This window comes from Haliaeetus leucocephalus, unplaced genomic scaffold (genome assembly GCF_000737465.1).
Source record: "Haliaeetus leucocephalus isolate CR32 unplaced genomic scaffold, Haliaeetus_leucocephalus-4.0 Scaffold140, whole genome shotgun sequence".
Classification (NCBI taxonomy): domain Eukaryota; kingdom Metazoa; phylum Chordata; class Aves; order Accipitriformes; family Accipitridae; genus Haliaeetus; species Haliaeetus leucocephalus.
In genome coordinates this window covers 14,433,108-14,460,688 of record NW_010972576.1, presented here as the reverse complement: position 1 = coordinate 14,460,688, position 27,581 = coordinate 14,433,108, and the positions used below count along the sequence as shown (strand labels likewise).

Sequence of the window (27,581 nt, the reverse complement as noted above, 5' to 3'; positions counted from 1 at the left end):
AAATGTATTTGACCAGAGATTTTAGGGAGCCTCAATAAAAGTCATGGTGTTATAAGTGCCGGTGGGGAGGGGGGGATGTGTCTTTCCCTGCTTTCACTGGATCTCCCTCCACATCAGGCAAAAGTGGGAATTTGCAGTCTAAAAAATATTGTGTTCCCTCTGCTGCTCCCCCTAGCTGCAGTCTCTGATTACCAGCTCTAACTTAATGAATATCCATAGTATAAAAAAAAAATTTAAGCCTCCTCCTTTGGTCTCCTCTTCCACCTGCAAACTCCTAACACATGTTTAAAATGCTTTGGCATTCAAACCTGGATTCCAACCACCCAGGTTCAGTAAAGAGCTTGGCAGAGCTGCTGTCTCTCCACTGCACTTGAGAGAAAGATGTGATGTCTTGTGACTAGTTGATTGACATGATGAGTCTTGTGACATTTATGGCTAATGCAGTATGTGATTTTTTGATAGATGTGACCAAGTCCAGTCTGCTCCCTTCTTTAAAGCAGAAGTGGAAAGGAATTTTCTACCCTGAACTTGACTGCTTGTTAAAATCTCTGATTTTGGCACGGTTTTTCTAGGGAAAAAAAAAAATCCAAACTAATGGCATGTATTTGTTCATTCTGCTGGTTTTGTGCATACAGCATATTGCTTATCTGAGCACACTGTATTTAATGGGCATGTGATATAGTATTTACAATGGCCACAAATGCTTGGTTGGTTGGGTTTGTTTTTTTCAGACTAATGTGGGGCTGCCAGGTCCCTTTTACAGTTTTAGGTACGTAGTCTGATTTTTCAAACTGAGCTTCCAGCAATACTTACAGGTTGTAGCTGGGAGGCACTGGGTGCTTAGTCACTTTTGAAAGTCAGCCCACTTATCTAGATGTCTAGAGAAAGCCTGGGTCACAGCTCCACTCCATTGTCCGTGTTGGTTCTCATTTCAGCATTTTCAAAGATTAATCAAAACCTCCAAATTCTTCCCTTGAGTCCTCCTCTCAAGACAGTGGTATTATGCCTTTGCAAGACTGTATATTTAAAAGCAAAGAACTGCTGTTAAATAATCATAAAATTAGAGTGCATGGACCAACACTGCACAAATGTGTTCAAGAAAAAAATGGAGTTAGTATTAGACATCTAATAAAAGATAATGTATCTCCTCTATATTGATGCACTCATGAATGGAGAAGTTCCCAAGTCCTTTTTAGCCTATGCACTGTCAGCCACCCAAGCCCATACAGGTCTGCATGATGTGGTAATAAAAACATTGCTTTGCTACTTGCATCTTGATGCCACAGCATTGCTGTTGCTGATAGAAATGCATTGGTAAGACCAACGTAGATTTTGGGTTTGGAGATTGTTTTTGGTTCTGCAATGACATTTCTTTCCTTAAAAAAAGATAATTTAGAATTGGTTTTATGACACAGAATTCAAAATAAGAAGTAGGCACTAAAATTCCCTGGATTTGGAGCAGAATCCCACCTCTCCTTTTCCCAAAGACGTCTATCCAGGCCTAAGTCTCTTCCTGTGATTCAGCAAGAGTTCCTACATAGGCAAAAAGAAATATTTTTAACTTCAGTGTTGTATTACCTTCAAAGCATTGCATTAATAGTATTAAAGGGTGCATAAGCAGAAGTTAAGCTGAAATAGAAGAACCGAGTCATTCAAACAGTTCTAAGTGCACAAAGTATTGGAGAAAGAGTGAAATTACCTTCCCAAGATGGTCCACTGTTACGTAAGTGTAAATTAAACTGAATACAGAGAAACTTGGTCTAAGAGCTGTATTCAGTAGATGACCATCTCATTCAAAAGCATAAAGGGACCACTTGATTCACCCATGAGTTGGAAGCCTATCATTTTGAGTGTAGAGTTTGGTTGGCTCAGTCATCAGTTATGCTAAACTTTTATGGCATTGATTCCAAAAACTTGCCATTGTATGCCATCTGAATTTCCCCATTATGTAAAAATGCTCTTCTCTGAAACAAATATATGATATTTTAAGGAACTCAAAATGTTTGGAAAATGATAACATATAGATGACCAATCCAAACATTTATACAATGGGCAGTAGAGTATTTTCAGAGAAGAAAGATACAGAGGAAATTAATAAATAATGGCGTTAAATGTCATAAAGTTTAATAGGAAGTACACAGGTTGAAAATGGTACTGTTTAAATCAATATTCCTTTAAACAGTAGTTTTTCTAAACTTGCCTTGGAAATATTTGCTCTTAAAAGATGCATATACCTAACATATTGTCTACTTTTGGAACTCTTGACAAAATATTCTGGTTCTAGAATAACTGGAAACATCAGAACTTAGTGAGTGCTTTTAGTGCTTAAGAGGAAACAGAAAAAAATGTAATGGAAACTGCAAGACTTCACTGGGACTGCTCCATTTTCCCATAAAAATTCTTGGAATAAAAAGCTGCTTTTTTCTTTTTAATCGTTCAATGAAAAAAATGTGCTGTATTCACAATTTGTACAGATTCTAAGCAGAAGAATATCACAATTTATTGCAGATAGGGAAAGTATTTGCTTTGGGAACCTGCATTTGCTCTTGAAATGGCAGGTTACTGCTGCATTCATTTTCCATCCTTCTCGGCTTTCATGCTCGCTCGTCCATCTCTTTGCGATATTATATTGTTCAGTTTAGTAAACTCTTGAGTGTATAGAAATCTACATTCCCAGAACTCTGAATTAGACTGGAACTCAATTAATCTGACAGACTTTTGAAAATGGGGCTGTAATTCCCAGTTCATTTAGATACTTAACGATCATTAAACCTCCTGTCTGTATTTGTACTTGCTGACTTGCTTTTTAGGCAGTAGAAGTCAGTCAATCTTCAGATCAGAAGCATGTGGTGCCCCTCCAGCAGACAAACATTTTCCACCAACATTTTGAAGAGAATAAAAACCTAAATAAATAACCCCCAAGGTTGAAAAGAGCCTATTCACCAAGCATCGATAAAGTAATTCCACAGGAAAAATAAATGTTCAGCAAAGTGATCTTTCATTTGAAAATTGGATCCAGATTTTACAAACTGAGAAGGGTGAACAGCTGTGTCAAATGCAGGGCAATGCAGTTTGTCTGCAAAGTGTGTTGCCACAAGGTACTAATGTTCTGCTTATGAAGAAGTGCAATCTGGACAAAAATTAAATGGTTTGTTTATCCGTGAACTGTTGAAATCACGGTACCATGAAAACTGTGCCTCATGAATTATATACAGTTCATGTGTATGTACCATCTACCAGCTAGTTCAGAATGATACAATTCAGGACAGATTCAGCTGGCAACACATCATTTTGAAAGTGAAGATTTCTGTTCTTTGAAGAAAGATGGTAAAATCATTATTTCTGGAAGGCAACAAAAATAGAGCACAAAATGAGATCTTTGAGAAAATCAAGCATTCAGTTCCCTGTTTATCTTTTGTTCTAACACTGTTGTTCCTTGGTTAAATTCATCATTATTGCCTTTATAGTCTCCTTTCACAAGGAAAGGAATTCACTTCTACCATGGAGCTAACTTTAGTAGTAGTAGTACATTATCGAGGATGGAGGAAAGGAAAGTAGTGTGGGGACTTAATGGTCAGTTATCCTATTAAAATGCAGTGTTATAACTCTGCAGCTTCTTCAAGCAGCCATGTGAATTTGAAATCCAAGGTTCCTTTTCTGAAAATAAAAATCACTGTAAGCCATTATAACTTGGAAAACCTAATTTTCCCTGAACTGCACTGATTTTATTCCACCTGGGCAAGTCCTCTGAATTGAAAGGAAATTTCAGCAATACAATACCCGTAAGTTTGTGATATTTGTAAGGGCTAAATCCAATATCTTTATGCTCTAGACTAAGGTAAATTTGTGCTGCAATTGACTTAACAGGTGATCAGTTAGGCTATGGAAAAAGATATTTCATAAGGTAACTAAAGCATTTCTATCTTTAAAATCCCTTCAGAATTTTAGCCAACAACATAATTTTAGGGATGGTATAGTAAGAATAATGTCCCTGGCTTTTCCACTGTAATAGCATATCCTAATTTGGACCTGTATATTATTTTTTACGTTATATCTGATTTACCTATCTGCATACATACACATATATATGCTAAGACTATTTATAGTATGTGGATTAAGCAGGAAGGTTATAATTTACTTTGGTTTTTACCAATACTCTGGTGTTATTAGAACTGCTTTTGCAATCTCTAGTACAAGAAAAAGGAAAAATGTCATCAAAGAACATTCTCTCAAGAAGTGTTGATAAAGATATAAACCCTTCAGTTCTTGTTAGGAAAAAACCCTAGACATTAGGTCATGATTCTAAATTTCATTATTCAGTCTTATTCACTGCTCAAAGCATAGCAAATTTTCTTTTCTAAGTAGCTTTTGAAGGTAAGTTTGAAGTTTGGAATTAAAGTAAAATTATTGTGAAATAGGTTTCTTAAAAAAATGGCATAATGTCCATTCATGTGTATTGTTTTCCAATGTTTAAATTTAGTCAGTTCCAAAACAGGATGAGGACGATTTTATGTGTTGGAGATTAAACCTTTCCTGGGATCAGGCTGTGCACTTTTTCTGGTTCACTCATGACCAGTAATAATAATTTTGTGATTGTCTTGTGCTCAAGAATTTTGCTGGTGATGCACATACTAGAAGATATTTCAGTTATTTAGCTGGATCCAGGTTAACAGGACTGATAAATGGGGGCGAAATATTTACTGTATTAAGGAAACTCAGAAACTGGCTGATTCTAGATGGATCTGATGGGACAATTTAACATAATCCCTTACTTCAGCAACCTGATTTCAGGTGGAAAGACTGTTTAAGACTAAGAGTTTTTGCAGCGGAAATCTAGTGTTTCTTAGGTTAAAAAAATAGGTGTGACAACACTTGTGTTTTTCATCTTGGAAAATAAAGTTTAAAGAGAAAAACTTCATTGTTAACCCAGTGGCAGGAATCAAAAATAGTATTTGCCATCCTCTTTACGCTAATACTTTTGTCTTTTGCTGTTTCTCCTAGTTTTGTGGGCTGGGCTTGTCTTGGATCTGTAAGGTGGAGTTCCTTCTGTAGTATCTTCAAAGCAATGAGCACCTTTTAATTTTCTTCTGTCATAGCCACAGGGCTTCAAGTGAAGAGACACTTATATGGGACTCGTTGGAGAGCAGGGAATTCTCTTTGCATTAAGACTTTGAGGAAAGCCAGAAGCAGTAAAAGACTTTCCTGAGCACTACTGAATCAAAATATGATTTCTATAGAATTGCAGCTCATCACACTGCCTCCTGTTTTGGAGGAAAGCTAAAACAGGTGAGACTGAAGATGGCTAAAATATATATACTCTGCCACAAAGCCTGTTGAAGTTAGCCTAGTGTGAACTGATTTCAAGTTGCAGGGACCACTTTGACTTTGACTACGGTCTCCCAAAAGAAATAACCACAGTAATAATAAATGTAACGTAGATCTTGTATAGCTATGCAAGAAATCTGGAACGTGAAGTACAATCTAACTACTTCGTGCAACTTGACATATTCCTGTGGAAATCGGTAGGAGATTGCCAATTTCCACCAACAGAAAATCTGGCCCTGCAAGTAACTTTATCTTCTTTTAATTCCTATTATTCCTGAACTACAATGCCACAAAACAAACCTGCATTAACTATTTCCTCATGTAAGTGTGTATTTTGGTATACCTGACACAGAACATTAGTTAGGGATATCAGCTGGTCTTCCATGTCTGGTTTTGTAGAATTGTAGTTCAGCTGAAATTGTCATGCAAATATGTGTTGTCTTTGCCCCACTCCTCAGCTTCGGAGCCAAATTTTAAGACATGGCTATAATGCTTGTTTGCTTGTACAGATCTGCTAGCTGGTGTTTATGTCTCACATTCATCATGAGAATGCACTGGGAAACACAGTTGTCGGTTATATAGAATTACTTCTAAACAGCTTCCTACGTGGTAAGGTAAGGATGGGATTGATAAAACAAAGAAATGTCCGTTTGACATGCAGTGTTGTGACTCACTGGGTAAAACTTTGTGCAGTGTGATATCCGTAGGTTTTCAAACTACATCAAGGAGATATTTATCAGCACTGCTGGTTTTGTGACACTGAGAAAAGAATAAATAAGTGTAAAGGAGCAGCTTTTTAAAGTTCTTCTAGGAGAACTTAAATCACGTATTTTCCAACAACGTGAATGTGGCTGTATTTGAATGCTAAACCAGAAAGGTTTATAGTACATATGGTACCTATTTGAATTTTTTAAATGTCTAATTTCTGCTGTGGAAATGGAGGCCAGCTTGAGTTATTTATTGTGGGATGCAGAAGGAAATCACGACCCTTTGCAGGGACACGTTAGAATCCCTGCGCCATTCAGCCAGTTTTCTCCTGTCACACCTACTTAAATTTTCAAAAAGACGCTTTAATGTATTGAGTGTGCTCTGGATCATACTAGTTCCTGAGCACTTATGACAGCTTTCAGAGATTGCTGGTGGCTCCCAGTAGACTGTAATTCTAGAAACAGGAGCCTGATGCTAAGCATCACCACCTGTTCTCCATTATTTTCCTTCAGAAGAAAACAATGCAAGTATAAGATTACATACTAATGGAACCCATTTTCACTAAATAGGTACATTTAGTCACATGTAATTTGGTGGCCCATAAAAGAAAAAAAGAAAATAGTAAGCTGTTTTCAAAAGGGAGAAGCAAATAAAACTTAAATGAAGAGTTTCCTAACTACGTTAACTAAACCCAATTCTTACATGGCAGGTATACCAATATGCAGTATGTAAGTACATGCAGATCCCTTGTTGGAATAGCTGTGTTTTCAATTTGATTTGTTGACATATCCTAAAAGACTTTGGACCTCATTCAGCTCTTTGTAAATCTACTACAGAGCTAGATTTGAACCCTTCTGGCATTTACACTGGAATTCTTATTTCTACTTTGCTTAGAACAATGCAGGTCTTGTCTCTAACTGAGGTTCCTCTGCTGCCTCCCAGTAGAAAAAAAAGTATAAGCATATATAACATTGTTATAACAGTACTTGCAAATTATGTTGTTGTTTGTTATATTCCATTATCCTTTGCCATGCACCAGCATGGTCCCATGTTATCCCTCTGCTACATATTCGTGTGACATATATCTAGATAAGTGAAGGGATTTTAAAAATGGAATCATCAATGCATTTCTGTATAGGTTTTAGCATGTGCATGTGGTACAGGCAGGCAGTACATTTTTCAAGCATGAAAGCATATGTGTGTCTCCCTCCCTTGAAATCCTGAAGATGATAGCATTCATACAGAGCCTGTGACAGCCTGGCTCGTGGTAGTCACCAGTCCTGGTTATTGATGCAGACCAGTCTCTAAATGGTACCTGTATCTGCTTCTTAGCACTTTTTGTTGCTTTTTTTTCCTTTTGCCAGTATATTATTCCTAAGGCTGTTGTAAAAAAGCAGATTCTCTTTTTTTAAAGAAAGTTTTTTCCAGCTTGTGCTGCTTGGGGATTCTCCTCTGAGAGTCCACATCAGACTGTTGGTAGCCTTTCAGTAGTATTGCTTCTTGCAAACTCTTTGGTAAAAAGTGGTGGGGTTTTTTGCTTGCTGAAGTGTGTTAGTTCCTGAATTTTGAAAATGAGATTCAGCAGTTAATTGAAAGGCAGCAAATGAAGGGTCACGGTACTTTACCCACAGTTTTGCACTTTGGGGGAGATAAGGTGTTACTGGCAGTGTTTGTTTGCTGAGTGCTTGCTTGGGAGGTGCCACCTGCCAGTGCAAGCCCCGTGCCTCCAGCCTTGTGTCCTAGCACCCTGCTCTGAGGTAGCTCCAGAGCTCCCTTGGTGGCAGGCACCCTGTGGGGGGATAAGGATAGGCTTAACTCCTCCCAAACAATGGTAAAAGTTTACCAGTCATTTTAGGCCCCTTTTTGGGGACAAAACTTAGCAGAATCTGAAGAACTAGAAGGTGTGCAGTCCAGGCTTCCTGTGTGATCCATGGGAAGGCATCCAGCAGGGACCTGCGGAGGAGCAACACCATGCACTGAAGATAGAGCTGACAGTCGATGGTAGAGATCCACCACCCTTCTCAGCTGGGGCTTGACTGCAAACCTGCAAGTCTTTTCTATTTTGCCACGGAGCTCCTGTACTCCCTCATTTAGTGCAAGACCTTCAATCAATAATCCCATCATAATCAATGGGGTCATGCGTATACGGGATGTTTTGTAGGTACTTAGGTCATTTTCTAGAGTAGGTTTGGTGGCTGTATGGAGCAGCCTAAATGTAAGCGCTGTCTTAGCCATAATTACAAATGGAGAAAGGCTTAGGATCAAAAAGTAGTCTGGTTTATTCTCTCAGATGTGTTTGTTCTGTAGTATTGAACTGGAGTTAACTCTGAAATTGGAACAGGTTTTGCTCAGAGCAAGCAGAAAAAGTAGATTTATGGAGTGCTCTACAGCTGCTTTTTCTGAATGCAGTAATGGTTTTTAAAGTATTTTAGATTTGCAAATGTGTCTAATGATTTAAATATTTATAGACTTGGTTAGTCTACAAAAGCAGAGTAGCTAAGCTTGAAAGAGTTTTATTTCAGATGTACAAAATGGATTTTTGAGGACACTGTCAGACCGTGACATTACTCTGCGCATAGATGAGTGGACGTGGTGTTTCAGAAAAATTGACGCACACGGTCTTAGCTTTTCTGTGAACAAACCAGACCATTTGTATGCCTCTTCAAGAGTTTGTCCAAGTTGCTCTAAAATAACTTAAAGTGAATGCTTCCAACTAACACATAATATTTTTCACAATATTTTTGTGCTGTCATGTATTGATGACTTGCTCTTCAAATCTTTACTCATGTGCTAAGCCTTTAATGAGTAAATCCATTGTGAAGCCCAGTGAAACCCTGGGATTACATATCTCAGCGAGGACTACTCGCATTAGGAAGCAATTGCAAGATCATGCATTTTAGCCTTTTGATTTCCTAAATAAATTAAAACCTTTGTTCTGATTTTGGCTGGGAAAGCCCCTTTGTTGGCCAGCCACAAAATTTCCATTCATCTGCATCAGTTTTTTTTCTCACAGAGCAGATAACAGCAGTGCTGGATTGAACATCTAAAAGACAGTACTCTGGCAGAGTGGGAGCCTGCACCCGAGCAACAAGCAACGAGCACTGTACAAATAGCTTTGCTGTTATTCATGTAGCTTGCTAATGAAAACAATGATCCGGGAGAGTCATGAACAGAGTTCTGCCTAATGGAGTCTCATTAAAACAACAGTTTGCTGCTTTTCTTTTGAACTTTCCGAAAGTCTTTCTTGAGTTACACCCGATAGGAATGATAAGGGTACTACTGCACGTTCCTCAGCAAATCTGTAACACGCAAGCGTTTTTCCATTCAGATGTGTGTGTGTGTGTGTATTTACATGAAAGACAGGCCTAAGACAGACTGTCATTTCCAAACCAGATGTACTTTGACTTGAAGACTTTAAGATAATTAACTTGAATTTTTTGATATATGGTAAACAACTGTGGCTTAGCCATAAGTAAAAAGAAGCTGACACTGAAAAGAAATGAGGAAAGAATGTCAGCAAAGGTTTGTATAAATAGCTGGAAGAGGTGCTGGGGAGGATCCAGGCATTTGTATTTTGCTCCTAGCATGCAGTCCCTACTGGCCATCACTCTACAAACAGCTGGGTTTTCTTGGTGTGATAGATTGTTGCACTGCTGCTGATGCTGATATTTGTCGGTGCCTTTGATTTCCTTTCACAGAGTTTTATAATGAGGACTTAAAAATACGGGAGAGAAATAGTGAGGTCAATGATTGCAAAGGTGTGTGTGTGTGTAGACAGACTTTGTCCTCTGTTTAAAGGAAAAATGAGCTAACTGCATTAGCATGTGCTTCTTCCTTTATTTTTCCAGATCTCATGATCAAGCATGGTAAATCTTGTTAATACAAGATGAGGAAAAATGAGAGAAGATTTGGAGAGGGATGTTTTGGAGCAGAGTGGTTATGTTCTCTCAGAATGTTCTAGAAAAATGTCAAAATAGCAATGTAGTTGTATTTGCATGTTCAAATAATATTCTGAAGTATATAGAGTCCTAACTGATGAGCAGTACTTGTATGATATGGCTTACTGAGAGACTTCTCTCAGTATTTACACTGATATCAGTGATCCCAATGCTCTTTTACACATTCAACCTGTAGGCTTCAGCACGATCGCATTGGTTTAATTGAGGGGGGAAAAATCTCTTCTATTGAATAAACCTGGATAAAGGTACTTAAATTAGATGAAACCTTTGTAAGTACACTATGTGCTATCTAAAAACTTAAGCTAATTATTAAGTAATTCATATGTCCTATTGTTGCAGCTCAAGATAGCCTGACACCCTCAAACCAAGAATGTTGACTGATTGTTTTAATTATACTGATAAAAATGTATGTTTTTCCTTAGGGACAAAGCTTACCTCTCTACAGTATATATCCTAATTGTTAACCCTGTAAGGTATAGCACTGTCTTGCCTTTGGGCCAAGTCCTGAAGTGTCACGTTTAAATGAGGTTCTGTTGATTAAAATGAGAACAGTGCACCAAAGGGGCCAAGAATGGGTTTTCAGGAATAAAACCAGTGTTTGCTATGGACCATGCCTATATATGTCCAAAAAACCCAAATTTGTAGCAGCATCACTCTAGCATGGCCTCAGAGAGTCCAGGCTTTGGAGTGGGCTTTACAGGAGTGTTCAGAGAAGCAGCTTCCCACAGTGGGAACTGGGACTCTGTAGCAGCTCTTCCTTCCCCTGCAGGCACTGGGGGTGGAGGGACTCATTCCTCCTTCCTTTAGCCTTTGCATTCACATTCGGCACGTGGAGCATTAGTGCCTGTAAGCAGGCTGCAGTAGAAGCGGATAGTTTCTGTGCCACTGATACAAGGGAAAAGGAACAGCAATGAAAATGGCATTTCAGCGTTTCCAGGGAGGGACAGTTCTATTCATACTCGTCTGGACCGGGGTCAAAATGCCAAGTCATAGCAGCAAAACACTACAAAGGTCTTGTGCTCTCTCCTCTCTTCCCTTCCTATGCATGTAAAAAGGCTGGCCAGAGACTGGCTTAGGAAATGATAGCAAAACCTGATGTTTAGCCCCTCTCCACTGTGCTCTGGTGACCATTTTGCGTGACTTCCAGGAAGCTAAATTCCTGAATTAATGAGGCAACGAGTAGCTGCAAGGCTGTTTCTCAGTGCTTCAGTTTTGAGAGGTCCTCTAACTAGGCAAAGTGCTGTGTGCTCCTATCCCATATGATCCTTTGAATTGGTTTCAAGGAAAATGCACCAAATTTAGAAGACACTCTAACATTTTAACAGGGATATTTTGTTACTTTATGGGTTGATTTTCCTACTTGGGAGAAACTTCTGAAGCCAGTAGGAATTGTGCCTGTTTGGGGACTGAATGGTCTGTGGGAAAGGGCACATTTTTCTGCTTTTTTTCTGCATGTTTTTGCAAAACTCAGCTGAATTTTGACACTTAGATACACAAAGAGCTGCCTAGTGGTTTTTGCAGGTTTTTCAGCAGAGTAGGTGTGTAACTATCACTGATGTAACTGTTGGTTCAAGTGCAGGTGGAGGGAAATCCTCAAGCCTGAGGGCTCCGTTGGAACACAGTGCTAAAGACATGGTGCAAAGGGCACCTTGCCAGGGAAATGTGCTGTCTCACTTGTTTTGAGTGCAAAGTATTCTGTGCAGTCCTGTCTCCTGGAGAATTAGAAGAGCAGGAAAGTTAAAGGGAATTGATTGACTGGGGAAATACCCTTCTCACAACTGAGGAAAGCCATTTAGTGTTACTTCATTACTTTTCTGTGGTGAAGTACTTTTTATTCATGTCAGGCTAGTCTGCTTTTCCGCCTCTGTTGCCTAAGAGGTGAATCATGCTTTGTGTAAACTATTATAAATATGCTTATGTTCTCACAAGCATAAACATATAAATGACATCAAGCATTTGAATAATTCCACTAGTTGAACTACCCAAGATTTAGTTATAAACATTTTTATCTGTCTTAATAAAACTTCTTTTTATCCATCCCCCCCCCCCCCCCCCCGAAGTGGCATGTGAAATACAGGGAAAACAATAAATCACATCTCTTTTACATCTTCCAGCAAACACTAGCAAAAAGGTAAGGACGGAAATCTTCCTTTGCCTTACTCACATAGCCATCATCAATGGGTGGTTTCAGCATGGAGCTTAAGGAGAGCTCTGCACATATCCATCCTCTAAGAAATGTTTGGCAGTTGTTAAATAGTCTAAGCTCATCTGTAAAATATGCTTTAGGCAATCTATTTATGTAAAATATGCTTCTTTGGGTATTGCTAGAAAGTAGGACTATGTTTTTTTATACTTGGCTGGTAAATGTGGCCACTTTGATTTGTGTTTGTATCCCTGTATAGAGGAGAGAATTGTTAAAGACATAGTCACTTATATTTAGCACATCTGAAAGGAAGGGTACAAGTTCAGAAAAAGGAAAGAATCATACAGTTAAATGCATGAGGGTTGAAGAAAATTACTTTTGTACTGTGGTCTTCTTATGTGGCCTTGGCATAGCCAAGCCATTTAATCTCCACTACCTTGGGTCCATCTATTTAAAAAAAAGAAGGGGGGGGGGGGAAACCCCAACCAACCAAAACCCTTAAAATCTTTTCTGCCCTTGTTTGGTCTTGCCTATGTGGACTATCTAGCAGTTAAAGAACTGATCTTGTAGAATTATAAGAAAGCATAGCACCTAGACACTTCTTCTGGGCATGGTTATAATGCAAATAACACCAACAAGAGGAGTTTAGATATGGGTTGACTCTGTGTTTGCACTCTGGGGCATCTAAATGCGAAAAAAACTTGCTAATGAAGCATGCAGTACCCTGGAGAATCCAACTCATGCAGAATGAAAGTTGTCAAGAAGGTGGTGCAATATTACCATGGTTCCTGTTTCTTTGGCTTTCCTAACAAGTATCAGATATACACGGAAGTTTTCACTACAATAAAGTTGCGTGAACTAAAAAGTAGTATCAGGTTGCTGCATCTGGCTTAGCTTTAGAAATGGAAATATAGTAACGGGTAAACGAAAGGGCCACCCACTATAAAGTGTGGGTGACCAGTATAAGGAAAAAAAAAATAATCTTTAAAGGTTATTTATTCCAAAGGCTGTTACAAAGAAACTGCTCTCAGTCTGATGTAGTGCCAAGCATAGAGGATTAAACTTTTTAATGACTTCTTGTTGATCAACATCCAAGACATCTAGGAACAAAGAAGAGATTCCGTAACTCCACATAAAGAATATTATTTTCAGACAAGAAGAGAGTGCTTGAAAACATAAGTTCAGAAGATACAGTAAAATGTAGCAGGGAAGAGGATAAATGCAAGCCTCAGCTGCAGAACAGCTCATTTTGAGTGTGGAGAACAAATTTATAGTTAATTCAGTGTTAGATGCCAGAATCCTAGGTATCTGCATGCTGACAATGACTAGAATAGGACAATGTCTATTTTGGCTTGATTCAGAAATTGCATAGGATTGTTCCTATTTCTTTGGATGGGGTTTGGTATGTTTGGGTTGGTGGTTTGTTTTTTTTTTTGTTTTGTTTTGGTACCTTTATCAAGAAATGACTGTCCCCTGTGGGGAGTGGACCTGAGTCTGGATCCCACCCCACCCCGTCCCCCTCTCTTTTTTTGTCTTTTCTATGACATTAGGTATTTTTTCTATGAATTAGTTAATGTTTTAGATCCTGTTGTTCTGTCTCTTCTGTATTATGGTCCCTAGCACTGAAAAAAAGTCTTGCTTGAAAGTGGAAAGGGGCCCATAAGATCGAGAAGAGGGTGTAGTCAGAGTACAACGTCTGGAATGAAAGATGGTCCCTTAGTGGCTATTGCAGACTGAAACTAAGAGCAGTCCCTACTAACTCAGGGGCTGCAGACATAAATGTAGTCTGAAGCCACCCTGTTCTTGCCTCCTGGACTGCATGTGCTCAGCTCTCTCTTCTGAGAATTGGGGCCTGGGTTTGTTTGAATTAATAGTGAAGTCATTACACTATGTAAATATGTTAGTGTTCATCTGGTTTTACTCACAAGTTATTCTTGCCTTGCTGTGTTGTTCCTGTTTTCTTGTTTGTGCAAAATTAACTAGGAGCATTTTAAAAGAAAAGGGAAAAAAGGGTAAATAGTGTTGAAACCTTGATTGCTATGTTATTTACCACAGGCTGAAGTTCGGTAGGCAGCTCTAACTCAATTGTATAAGAGTTCAATGATTTTTTTTAATGATGCTGTTAGGGGTCCTTTCCTTTTCTGCCATCTTTGGCCTCCTTTGAGTAAAGTGTGATAATTTGCCTTAATAGCCTAGTATTATAATTTTTCCTTTTATTCTTACTGAAGAGTCAGCTGAACAGCAATACGAATCTAACTATTTCACAGAGGCTGCCTGTGCCCTCAGGGGGCTCTGACCAAACCCTTTCCCAGGACAGCTGCTCTTTTGCAGGTAGTCCCACTGCATGAGCACTGCTGGCTCCTCATACAAGCATAACTGTTCCTAGAATGAGTCAGGATGAGAAGCTGTGCTCTCATATTGTAATTCTTCCTGTTGTTATGAAGGGAAAAGCCCCAAGTTGCATTATTGACTCATCCTGTTTCTGTCTCTCTCATGCAGACGAATGTAAGAACAGAAGAAGTATCACCTCCCCCCCCCCCCGGCCTTAAAACTCATGAATTTCTGTGGCCGTGTCTCTGAATTCTCTGTGGTGCATGAGACTGGAGATTGAGAGCTGGTGCAGGTGCCATGGTGTTGTTTGTTCTGATATTAAAGCTGGGCTGACTGATTTTTGATGTCTGATTTCAATTCTCTGTAAGTGCTTGGGAGTTCAAAGGACTTGGTCTCTCTCAGTTCCCCTCACAATGGAGCAGTCACAGCCATCACATTGTAGAGAGGCTCATGTAGAGCAGGAAAAGAGGGAAGGTATTTTGAATATCAGATGACAATGGTGGTTTCTGATGCATAGAGAAAGAATTGAGGATTGAAAGAGGCGTATGAGCCAGGTGTTTTCCCATAAATGACCATCAGGGAGACAAACAATAATGCTGACATTCGGTAACAATGTTAGATTGCAGTCAGCAATCTGCTGAGGTGGAGACTGCGGTTCATCCTTCTCAGACATACAGCATCTGGCTGTGTCTCCAGCTGACACGAACTCGTGTTTTCAGGGCTGTCCTTTTAACTATGAGGGCCAGAGAAACTGCATTTTGAAAACTGGTGTCTTAAGTGCTTTGTATTCTGCAATGCAAAGTGTATTCTGCAAGGAATACCTATGAGTCATTTCCAGGGTGAGGATTGCAGATGTGGCACAAATGTTCATAACCTGGATGCATTCTCTCCCCAGATGCTGTAGCAAAGGGAGTTTTTGCACTGGCTTCAATAAGGCAGGGTTCCCCCCTTGCTGCTTCTAGATTTTGTGAATATTTAAAAGCAAAGGAAGTTTACTTTCCTTAGTAGCTATACTACAGAAGGTAAAGCTGTCATTTCATTTTTCTTGCTGTGAATACATGCTTGCAGAGATGGTTCCCAATAAAAGCTCCACCTTGAAAGTGCATCATGATTTGGGGATGTTCAGACCTAAGTGTTAGAACAGTAACTTACTGCCAGTTGCCAGCAGTATTATTCTACTCCCAACCACAATATCTGAGTATCTACCTGTGGTTTAATGCTTGGTGCTTTGTGAGCCCTAGGATCTGCTAGCTGTTTCCATCTGGATAGTATTCTTAGATTAATAAAAATCTCAATACTTCTAGAGTTAATAGATCCAGAGGGAAAACTGTTTTTGGCAACCCACTGTTCATCCATCGCGATAAACATGTTGATCAAAAAGCCAGAAGAATCTCACTCTGGAACAGATGATAAATAGCCAATTAGAGACAAAACTAAAAAGCAAAACCATCAGAAAAGGGGTGGGGAAAAGGCAGAGATAAAAGGGCAAGAACAGTCTGCTGAAAAGGCTGGACATAGAACAAAGTGCATGTTAACAAACCTTTATTCTTCAAGCAGTTTTTGGTGATGCATTCGAAAATGAGATAAAATCAAGACCTAGAGGCTTCCTGTCACATTGATTTAGTACTACATTGTTGACTTTAAAGATTACCTAACATTGTTTTGATGCTCTCCGTTGTAATGTTGCTGCTGGTAGTTCACTAGACAATAGCAATCATACACATTGAGGCAAAGTCCATAAAATTTGGGGGTCAAACTCACTGTTGCCCAAACTTTTGAACCTTCTTTAATCATGTCTTCTGTAAGGTACCATTTCTATGGAGCAGGAAGCCTCCTTCAAAATCAAGCAACATAGGAGCCTCATGTTCTCTCCAAATGTTGAGAAGGAAGCACTGCTGTGTAATCCCATGGTCATGATACAAGGTAGGGAGGGAAAACTTGAGCACCTATGTATGCACACTGTGCTTGGGGCAGGAAACACCGTATGCTTCCTTTGAGATGGCAGGATTCAGCAGTGACACCAGTATGGACCTAAGGTTGATAATTTGCCTTAAAGGTGTGATAGAACAGGAAGACCTATAGCTGTGCTGCCTTGGGAATTACAATGTATATGCCATGCCCTGGAAATAGTTTTATGCTGTTCTGTGGTATAAACAACATACATCTGTGCATATTTTGGGCATAGTGTGCTACCCTTTAAGTCATTTGGAAATATAACTCATTTCAGGCTTTACCTAGATGAGGGATTGAAGGTGAATGAAGTTGAATAAACTTGTAAGATGGACTACTTCAAGTGCCTTAAGCCTTTGAGTTTATACTTTCATAATGCATGTAAAATATACTAAATTAAGGCCAATTTAATTCAGATAATAGTATCTATCCAGGAATTCACCTGATCCACTCGCAGTCTTTCAGATTACCTTCTCTATGCTTTCTCCTGAAGCCAAGGCCAGGTTTAAGCAGATACTACCTCCTCCCAGTAGGACACAAAATATAGGTAGTTCTGTAAGCAAGAGTGTTAAATTGCAAGCTGTTGAATAAGAGCTTCTGCTGTAGACCTGAAATGCTCGTTGGTATCTACTATGTGGGCCGGGAGGTCACATAGGGTCACAGTGTGAGTGAGATTTCATACGGGAAAAGTCTTTGGAGGTTTTCTGTCTGCATTGGAAGAGGCACCACTCGCACTGGCTGGCTCTGCATGCAACAGGGCACTACAGTTCCCAAGTTTATTTTAAGGTGTTAGACTCTCTCTCCTCCAGGTGCAGCTACACGCTCCCCCTAAGCACAGCTCCCCATACAACTGCCTACCGCTTGCAGAACGGGAAGTTGTTTTCCATGACATTTTTGTTGGGACAAGGAAAGCCTGAGTCAGAACCCACGTGAGTCCTGCAGCCTTGTCGGTTCAGAGGGACCTCAGTGAGGTTTGGGTTTTGGTTGTTAGGATCTGAGTTTTCTTTGGCTCTAGCAAACCATGAGAGCTGGACTACTGCACATTTTAGAAATGTTCTTCCCCCGGTGGTCTAGCAGTGGATTGAGTATTACTTCGAAACATGAATATTTATTGTCTTAATAATGCAAGCTTCTGGGACCATTAGCCACACAGTTGAAGGAATGATCTTTGGAGGCTGCAGTATACGTATCCATGATGTAGCACTCTGTGAATCAGAGCTCGTGAACAGCAGTGTTGTTTTAAGTTGAAGAGTTAAAAATAAGTTATTGCTAGAAGAAAGTGCCTGTGCTTAATCTAGAGATGGAAGATGGTGCTTTTCTCTCTGGGTCTGGCAGACAAATGGGTCAGAGATGTAGTATTTTAACGAGAAGGAGGTTCGGTGAGAAAAATTGAATTGTTAAACTTGTCATGGCAACTGAACAGAGTAAATCTGTTTCATTGCAATTACTGTGAGTTTTGCTTTCGGGAATGGTCTGTGCCACCACAGTCACTGAGAGTTGAGAATTTCTGGTGAGATCAGTCTGAGACAGGATCCATGTCTGGAGCTGTCTGAGAGCACAGCATGATTTCCTCCATGGGATAAATTAACCGTGGCTTTCTGCTTGTGCACAGTGAGATCCCTCGCTATCATCTATGCTTGTGTTGAGCTAAGAATAGAAAAAAGCAACATCAGCAGTGCTGTGGGAAAACTGCGTTGCTCCAGATGGCTGCTGATAAACTCGATTCTCATTTGGGATTAAAAACAAAACAGTAGTAAATGACAGTCATTTCTCATCCACATCTTAATGTACGTGTTTGCTTAGCAGCTAGGAGAAAGATAGGCTGAAATTTGTCAGTTAGACATGGATTTGTCTGAATACACTTAAGAAGCTATCAGAAAGTAGTTTAATTGCCTTGCAGGGAAAAAAACAACCCACAAAGAGTTGGAAATTTGTTTAGTTTGTTTGTTCATTTGTTAAAAAGCTTTGAATTTGCCCCTTATCCCCTCCATTTTGCTTTATCACATTTAGGTGGTTCTGAATAAAGAGTTCTTATTTCCACTGTTACAAAGGTTTGTATCCTGTGAGATCGACTTGGGTCTTCTCCTTGACTTTCATAGGGAGGCTTTTCATTCTATCTCCAGAGAGGCAAGTGGGACAAGTATTCAGCTAGCTCTACAGGCCACACGTTGCGTGCAACTGTCCCACCAATGTTGATCTGCTAAAAGCCAAAACAAATTTGAGATCCCAACTCAGAATCAGGCCCAACCAAGGAGCCAAACAACGACTTGCATTCTTTGTAATTAGTCTTGACAGCAGGCTATTTGGTTAAAGCATATGTTTGCATTTCCTAATTTATTGGCATGCTTTTACTTTGGATTAACTAATTCTTCGGAGAGAGAGAAAAAAGCAAAAGCAGACCTGGCACCCCTGTGGCTATTTCATATGTTTGCTCTATGGGGACCGAGTCCTTGCACAAAAAGATAGATCTGTCCTGTCCGAAGCAGGATGGGAAGGAAAGGCTCTCACCATGATTGAGCCAGTCAGTTGCGTCATTGTGCCTGATGGCTGTGGAATATTAAGCAATGTGCACAGTCCCGAGACTAAGGGCAAACAAGCTGTATTGTTCATCTCATGTGGAGGGTGGAAACTCTGTCCTCTTGCCTACAGTTCAGGCCAGTTTTGATTATCTAGTTAGCACACTGGCTGTAGAGAGGTCAGTTTCCACCTCCTTTACAGTCTTTATTTTAAAATTTATAAAAGTATAATTAAAAGAAATAGAGAAAACCTTTTTTCCTTAAGTAACAAGTGAGTAATAGACTGAGTTGCAGGACCAATTCATTTGTGGTAAGTTGTCTCACAGGCATGGTGTGAATATAAAAGATGATGTAGATGTGATATAGAAGAGAAGTCTTTTGACAGCAGAAAAAGACATTTCTGCTGGATGTGATAGCATAACCTAGTGGCGCAGGTATTTAAATAGGATATTAATAACTAGGGGTTCTGTATGTACAGGACTGTGGGTAGTAGCCTAAATCTGTTTTCTAACACACTGGTACCTAGAAAGCAAGACCGTTCCTGGGATAATGTATATGTCCACTTTCTTGAGCCACTTGTCTCACCTCTGTAATAGCTACTGCCCATTGCCAGGTGAGAGAGAGTGATGAAGGATTGAGCAGGTAGCTCTACCGTGCTCTTACTTTCTGGCTGTGGCTTTTCTCCTGTTCTTCGACTCAGTCCTCGGTACCATCATGGAATGATCGTATGAGACAGGAGCTGGTGACTGAGTGTCCAGTACAGTAACTCCAGTGATATTGTCATTTATGTGGTACATGAGACTTTAATTCTCTTCTTGACTGCTGCTCAGCAGCCACAGTAAAATGGTAATGAATAACCTCCATGCTGTTTCTTCTGCTGGGAGTGGTAGTAGCCATGATCTCCTGCCAGGACTGACTCTGCACTTGGACTTTATGATGTGTTTAAAAAAAAAAAAACAGTTAACTGCTTCTGGGGGAGCCACTACTGATATCTGTTCCACCAAATCACTTATCTAGGCACAGCTCCTCTCACCATTGAAGGTGGGTCTGAAGCTAGCAGTGTCTAGGGCTGCTTGTGCTGGATAAGTGATGACACAACCCAGATAAAAATGCCAGTGGCTCTTCCTGCCTTTCTCTGACATAGCTAGCACAGCATGGAGTAACTTCAGCATAAAAACAAATGAGACATCATAATATGAGCAAACGAGAGCCTAGTGACTAAGACACTGGCCGGGAGAATTGTCTTCAAATATTTGCTGGAGGCCATGCTGAAATTCAAGCCCTTATCTCCCAAAGCTCAGTAAAGTGTGTCTGCCATCAGTCTACTCACTCACCCTTCAGCACATTACAGCGTCTGTCTTACTCTCCCCCAGAGTGCTTCTCCATTACTTTTTATAGTGCCGGACAGAGAGACTCAGACTGACTGACTCCATAGCGCAAGAGTCCCACCACTTCGTACTGCTCCAGTTTGCGGTGAAACTCTGTGGTTCAGGATAACCATATAAAATATGTGGGATAGCAAATGACTCCAGCAAAAATATCAAGAAAACCTCATTGCACCAAGAAAAGGTGCTAAGTTAGATCTCCTCTGCCAAAAGGGGAAGACAAAGGTAGAGATAAACCTCACTCCTGCATGCTCCTCAAATCAAGGGAATGGCGTTAGCCACTTTAGTCACTAAAGTTAGATAGTTAGTCCCTTCCTCAGCCTCACTGTGAAGTTAATACAAAAGGAAGAGCCTCAGTAGCCTGGAAGGACTTGTTCAACTACAAAAATCCCCAACTTTTCTCCTCTATCACTTGCATAATTTTCCTTGAATATTTCTGTCATGCACTCTTGGCATTTTGAATATGAATTCAGGAAGGACAGGAATGGAGATTCATATTCTCTCTCTCAAAAAGAAAAGTTTAACATTTACATGTTGCTATGACCTGGCTGGCAAAGGTTGGTCTTGGTGAACTGATGCAGGGGACATTATGGCACACCACGAGCAGCACCCACTTAAATATGTAGCCTGAATCCTCCAACACTGCAAAAAATCCAGTACATCTTTGCTGTACATTTTTGGACACACATTCAACACTATCTTTTATACAAGGATACAAAAGTAATTGGAATGACTGAAAACATCTAAGCAAGCAATGCTCTTAATCAGCCAACGTATTCTGAAAACGCAACTCATTATCACAGGCAAATCTAGTTTATGTCATGCTACGGGTGACTTGGTTGCCTGTAATCTGGGCTAAAAAAATTAAATAAGTTTGTTTAAATGCAGCTTCAGGGAGTGCTACATATTTTATCTCGGTTTCATCTGGTTTCCCATAATATCAAAGCTGTGTTTAGTGGATAGAGATTTACGACCAGAAAATGATACGTATAACTGAAGAATGTGAAGGGATGATGTGCCTTGTAGAATTAGTTATCATTGCTGGGGAAGTAGAGCTGGTTTACAGCTTGCTTTTTGCCTCTCCATCTGGGACTGATCTGTGTCTTTGCGTTGTATATAGGAAATGTTCTCTGCAATTGTCTAAACGTTAAGCCTGTGTTTCAGGCACTCTGGTGTAGGAGATTTTGAAAACCTTAACTCATGTAGAGACAATTGTTAGCATGTATGTTTTTACAAGAATGTTTTCTTTATCCTGTATTTTAAAAAATATATACATATTTATACCTAGATTGGCTCAGCTACTGTCAACAATGGGACAATTATGAACACATTTTCGCTCCTGTTAGCCAAGGCTATGTACACACTACATTGTTTTGTTTTATTTTTTGTGTTTTAATACTGAATGCTGCGCAGCAATAGAAATTACTTTGCTGGGAGCAGGAGTTACTCCAATGAATGTCTAGTGACTAGGAGACAGACATAAGGCTACGTAGGCATTTTTGTTTCAAGTTCCCTGTGATTGATAGCTATGATATCAAATAGATGGTGGTTTTGGAAGAAAGATCAAGGCAATTGATGGCACCAGGCATTTGCAAGAGGGTTTTTAATTTAGCTGGTTGGCAGCTGGTCTTTTGGCATTTTGAATGGACTTGCCAGTTGTTTTCTGAGCTACATGTAACACAATTATTTTTTGATGTGCTGCAGTCATTTGCCTTAGGTAGGCCAACGTTTTGGCTTATTTTTTTCATTTTGAAAGTGTCATCTTTATTTAGGATGAGGCTCTAGAGTGGGACTAAAGTCTGAGTTACATCACTTTCCTTGGCCATTTTTAATGTCAAAATTGTCTTTTGTTGCTTTTACAGTTCTTAAAGACAGAGCTGAGAGTTGGCAATTAGATGTGTATCTTAAAGTATCTTTTACATGTCATCAGCCTAAGAGCCAAAAGTAAAACAGTCGCTAGATATGGTATGTGAGAGCATTCATTAGCACCACTCAGGATCAGGGAACTCTTTTTTTTAAAAGCTATTTGAGGAACCAAAAGAAAACTGCAAGTAGGCTTCTTGCTGACAAGTTGCAGGTGTATACCACATGCCCATATTGGAAAAAAGATGCGGTTATGAAGGTCTTGATGACAGACAAGGGTCTAAAATGCCTTCATCTCCAGGTTTTAGCTAGTCCATCTGTTTTTTATTTGCATTTCTCCCAGCTAGCAGTGTCAGTGTTTTCCAAACTCAGTATAACCATGCACAGGTTTATACAAAATTGCTTTTTTGCATTCTAAGATCCTTAGTTTAGTGACGTCTCATTTAAGTCAGGGAAGCCTTACCTTTATGGTAACTATATCATAAATTGTACATCAGTGTTAATGATTTCTTTCTGAAAAAATGAGGGAAAGGATTGATGAGATTGAGGGGAGGGCACTTTGGTTCCGCTTTGCTAGAATAGGTAGAATCCACTTAAGAGTACCAAACAGGTGAATGCTTGCATTTGTGTCTTATTGCTAGTCCTAGCTAAAAGATCTGGCCTTCTTTGATGTTCATCCTCTTGAGTTCATCCTTAAGAGGATGAACTCAAGAGGAAATGTTTATTCTTAAGGGAGAAAGACTTACACATATATCAGGTTACTCCAAACAGCTGCACTCTGGAGTCATTCTTCAAAGACACATATTCAGAGGGCAGAAGTAATGGGGCAGAAGCACTTGGGGAATGTCCAGCCAGCACTTTTGGTACTGTAAAGTAAATTTTGACAAAGAAAACAACTAATGAAATCACATGGGCTCCCCCTCCCACTAATGGCACTAGAGAAACTTGCTTGGTTTTATTATCAGATCTCTTGTTTCCTCTGAGATTCTCAACAGAATGGCACAAAGAGAAACAAGAAGTCATCCATCCAAAAGAAAATTTTCAAAGCAAATTCTCAACAGCCTCCAAGTTTTTCTTCTCTGGGAACAATATAATCAAGCCTTGATTTAAAATATTATTAGAAAAGTAATCAGCCTACATTCAAAATTAGTCAGTTGAGGTTTTTGTTTGTGGTGAATAATTAATTGCAAGAGTCATTCTGAGAACAGTAAAAGCAATACTTTGATTTATTGAAAATTCTGGAGAAAATTTGTTGAGGAAGTGTAAACATCATTTTCCAGAAAGCGCCCAAAATTTATTCTCATCTTTTTATCTAAACAAACTCCTCAAGTATAATTTTGAGGAATGAAAAAAATTTATGATTAATTTAATAGGCAGTAAAATTAGATGCAGACAGAGAGCATAGTTGTAGCTGTGTGGGATTCAGCAGAAAGGATCCTGGAATGTGGCAGTGTGTGTTGTTATGTCTCCTTAAAGCATCATGTCTTTTCCTTTTGTAGGAACAAACTTTTCTTTCTCTCTCTTTATGGAGAATACAGTGCTTTCACACCCCTTTTTTTAAAAGTCAGTTTTCCTGTAAGATAATGCTGGGTTTGATGAATATAGAGGAATTGTATATGTGTGTCTCTGCTTGCAGGGCATTATATGTGCAAGACCAGATTGTGCTCTATAATATATTCCATGCTGCATACCACAGGGTGTTGTTTAGCAGGTGGCAAGTTTAAGGAGTATACTAAGATCATAAGTGAAGTAAAGGTTATCAAAGTGAAATGCTGATCAGTGATGTTTGTTCACTTCCAAGGAGTCCAACTGGGATGGGCCAGTGGGTAGTGGTGCAATTGCAAAGGAGCTTGTACCAATGTGGTGTAGATGTTCACTGAGAGAACAGTGAACTTACTATATCCATCAATGTGCTTGACAGCTATCAAAAGAAAATGCCTCCTTGGAGTTTAAATTAAAATTTTACCTATTGAAGGGTGTGTTTCAGGATTATTACTGACTGAGGGGAGTTTTATGACTCTGTTTATTCTTCACTGTGGAGTTTTAAGCTCTTGTCTATGAATTAGAGGCCTGAACCCACAAAAATATGAGTTCTCTTGTGCCAACATATGTTTGAGGCAAGAAAAGATGAAACCACTAGGCAGCTGGTTGTATCTCCCTGATCCTTTAAGTAGATATGTCTTCACCAGCAGCGTGAGCTTAAAGATTGCTATATGACTGCAGTGAAGCATCCTTCCCCACAACTCCTAGCCCCAGTGAAAGGTATCTCAACTGTTGAGTTTCTTTGTTTGGGGGTTTCAGTGGTGTGGATTGGTGGGGTGTTTTTGTTTTTGTTTTTTTTTAAATGGGCTGCATATGTGCCTTGTACAAAGGAGTGTTTCACTGTAAACCTTTCTTTTACCCACCAGGCCTATCCTTGCACCAATGATAAGGAATGTGAAGTTGGACGATACTGTCACAGTCCTCATCAAGCAACGTCTGCATGCATGATGTGCCGGAGGAAGAAGAAGCGTTGCCACAGAGATGGCATGTGCTGCCCTGGGAACCGCTGCAACAATGGTACATCAGTCATTTCTTGATTTTTCCTCCATAAAATCAGCATTTTGACAGCATCTATTTCTCTGAGTGTTCCCAGGAACAGTATTTTTTCCTGGGCAACTGTTCTTCTTTTGCTAAACAAAGAAAAATTCATTTCCTACTTCTTTCCACTCCATTTTCTTTAATAATATTTCTATGTTTAAGGCTACCAGACTTTCTTTCCTATTCTGGGGTGGGGAAACCCAAAAATGCTGCTGCTGCTGACTGAAATCACAGCACTGCATTCAATGTGGTTTGATTCACTGGAAGACTGCACGGAACCCATATTTTTAAGGAAGCAAAAAAGATTGAATGAATCCTTGATCTACTCTCACTGGGGGGGGAGGGGTTATAACCATACTGTCTGCATTCCCATACTCTCCTCTGGAGCCTGGAGAGACATGTCTACAAGGCAGTCTCCAGGTGCTCAGACCATAAAGCCAGAGTGACAGTGAGACTGTCTGACAGTAGTGAAGCAGAACTGCCATGAAGTTAGGTGCTAGGGATCAGGGACAGAGGTGTGATTAGAGCTGAGCAGTGCTGAGGCCAAGACCCAGCACTTTCCTGGTCCTGGTCTGTGTGTGTCTCTCGGCTGCTTTTCCTCTTGTTCAAATCTTTGACTGATTGTCTTTTCCTTGCAGGTATTTGCATACCGGTAACCGAAAGCATCCTTACACCTCACATCCCTGCTCTAGAAGGGCCACGCAACAAGAAGAATGGTCATTATGCTAGCAAGGATTTGGGATGGCAAAACTTAGGGAGGCCACGCTCCAAGCTGTCACACATAAAAGGTAAGATCACATTTGCACTACACTGCTTTGTTCCTTCATGTTATGAATCATGTTATTGCTGTTAAGATACAGCAATACAAAACAGAAGTAGGCAGTAATTTCACAGGGAATGAATGTCTACGGTGAGAATTCCCAGCATGACTCAAAAAGTGATGTAACATCAGCCAACAGTTCCTGTGATTGAAATAGCATCTGCTTTCTTCTCTGTCAGAGGTGGACTGACAATCTATTTTTCAGTTGTGCAAGACTGCATGTATCCTCCTCTTGTAACAGTCAAGTAATTAAGGACTTGCAATTCTGCTTAGAATCTTGCGGCTGAATTTCTCCTTAGTAAGTCCTATGGCAGGTCTCATTAACCACCCCTTTGCACCTTCCTAATTCATATCTTCCCTTGTGTTTACATCCTTCAAATAGCCACAGATGGAAATATCATCTCTCCTTTTTTCTGAGCTTCATTTGCATCAGTCTGCACTGAATCTGTACTTTCACATTTTCCCATGAGGTAAAATACTGTGGTTGCTCTTTTTAGGACATGAAGGAGATCCCTGCCTACGGTCATCAGACTGTATTGAGGGACACTGCTGTGCTCGCCATTTCTGGACCAAAATTTGCAAGCCTGTGTTGCATCAGGGGGAGGTGTGCACCAAACAGCGCAAGAAGGGGTCCCATGGACTGGAGATTTTCCAACGATGTGACTGTGCCAAGGGGCTGTCTTGCAAAGTATGGAAAGATGCAACCTCCTCTTCCAAATCAAGACTTCACGTGTGCCAGAAAATCTGAATGAGGATTGGGAAGATAGTATTAAGTGACTTGGCTTTATGTATTTAATGCATTACGGCATGGTGGGAAATGAGGACTGCAAATGAAAGCGGAATGGCTAAAGTAACAGTTAGGGTAGGAGTAGAAGTCGCACCAAATGCATTTCTTTTTGAGCTGGTGGTAAACACAAGTGCAGCTGGAGTTCTCCTCCTGTGCAGCTCTTCTGTAAATAACTTCTACAGTTTGTGGGAAATGCTAGTATGCAAACAAGTACAGTGGAAATTAATGTCACTTACCTTGCTGTGTTTGTCCTGTGATGTTTCAGGGGTTCAGTGTTAGGGCTACAGTGAGTTTCCGGCGTGGTAATGACTGCTGAATAAATTCTATACATTGTACTCCTATAGGAAGCAGTGCATGCCAGGAAGATTAAACTGTCAACACATTATTGGCCACATTGCAGGTGTGAGAAATGGAAATAAAGTTACTGTGAATGTCCACATGCCCTTGTCATTCAGGGCTGACACTTCAGCAAAGAAAGCACTCCTGCAGGACAAGAGTGCTATGTTTTGCAGGCCCTCATGAAAGAGGTGAAAACTTGCCATCTCACAATTTCAAGGGAACAGCAGTTTCTCTAAGAGGAGGCATTTAAACAGGGTTTTGTTTCCTATACATAGGTAAATTGAAATGCTTTATGTAGTTCAATGTCATAGTATGGCACTTAATCGCTTGTATTTGCCTCCGTTTACTACTAGTATACATTGGGTTGAACAGATGAAGCAAATACATGCATGCTGAATCCAGAATTATATACAGGCAGTTGCTAAGTAGTCCTAAATATACTTTCCTTGCCTAAGCATACTTGCATTATAGACGTTTCCAAATGAAATAGCAGAGTGGTGGAGTGCCTAACATGAAGAGCTATGAAGTTGTTTCACTGTTGCTAACAGGTGATGTAGACATTTGTTAAGGTGTTTAGAGCATACTGCTACAAACTCAAATTCTTACATTTTATTGGTAGCAATGGGCTACTGCTGGCACTCTGCAGAAGTATAACAGATTTGTTTCTTAGAGGCAGCAAAGAAAAAGGAGTTGGCTCTTGTGAACACCCCTTCTGCAGAAAAGGATGTAAGAAGATGGTATGACGGCAAATAACTTGTTAAACATCATGTAATGTCACAGCATATCCAGCCTCCAGCATGTATTCGGCCTGAACTTGATGTCCTCTCAGTCTGGACTGTTCTGCCAGGAATGATGGAAGTACATGGACTGTCGAA

General features: G+C 39.9%; 1 protein-coding gene across 1 annotated transcript in view; it reads left to right on the top strand.

The window, feature by feature from the left end:
• The window catches only part of DKK2 (dickkopf WNT signaling pathway inhibitor 2), a 42,871-nt gene extending 16,543 nt beyond the window's left edge, over window positions 1–26,328 (top strand). Inside the window, exons 2-4 of the mRNA XM_010586232.1 lie at window positions 24,589–24,739; window positions 25,399–25,548; window positions 26,078–26,328. Coding sequence (XP_010584534.1) covers window positions 24,589–24,739; window positions 25,399–25,548; window positions 26,078–26,328 — 552 coding nt within the window. The remainder of the gene's footprint in view (window positions 1–24,588; window positions 24,740–25,398; window positions 25,549–26,077) is intronic.
• The last annotated feature ends 1,253 nt before the right edge of the window (window positions 26,329–27,581 follow it).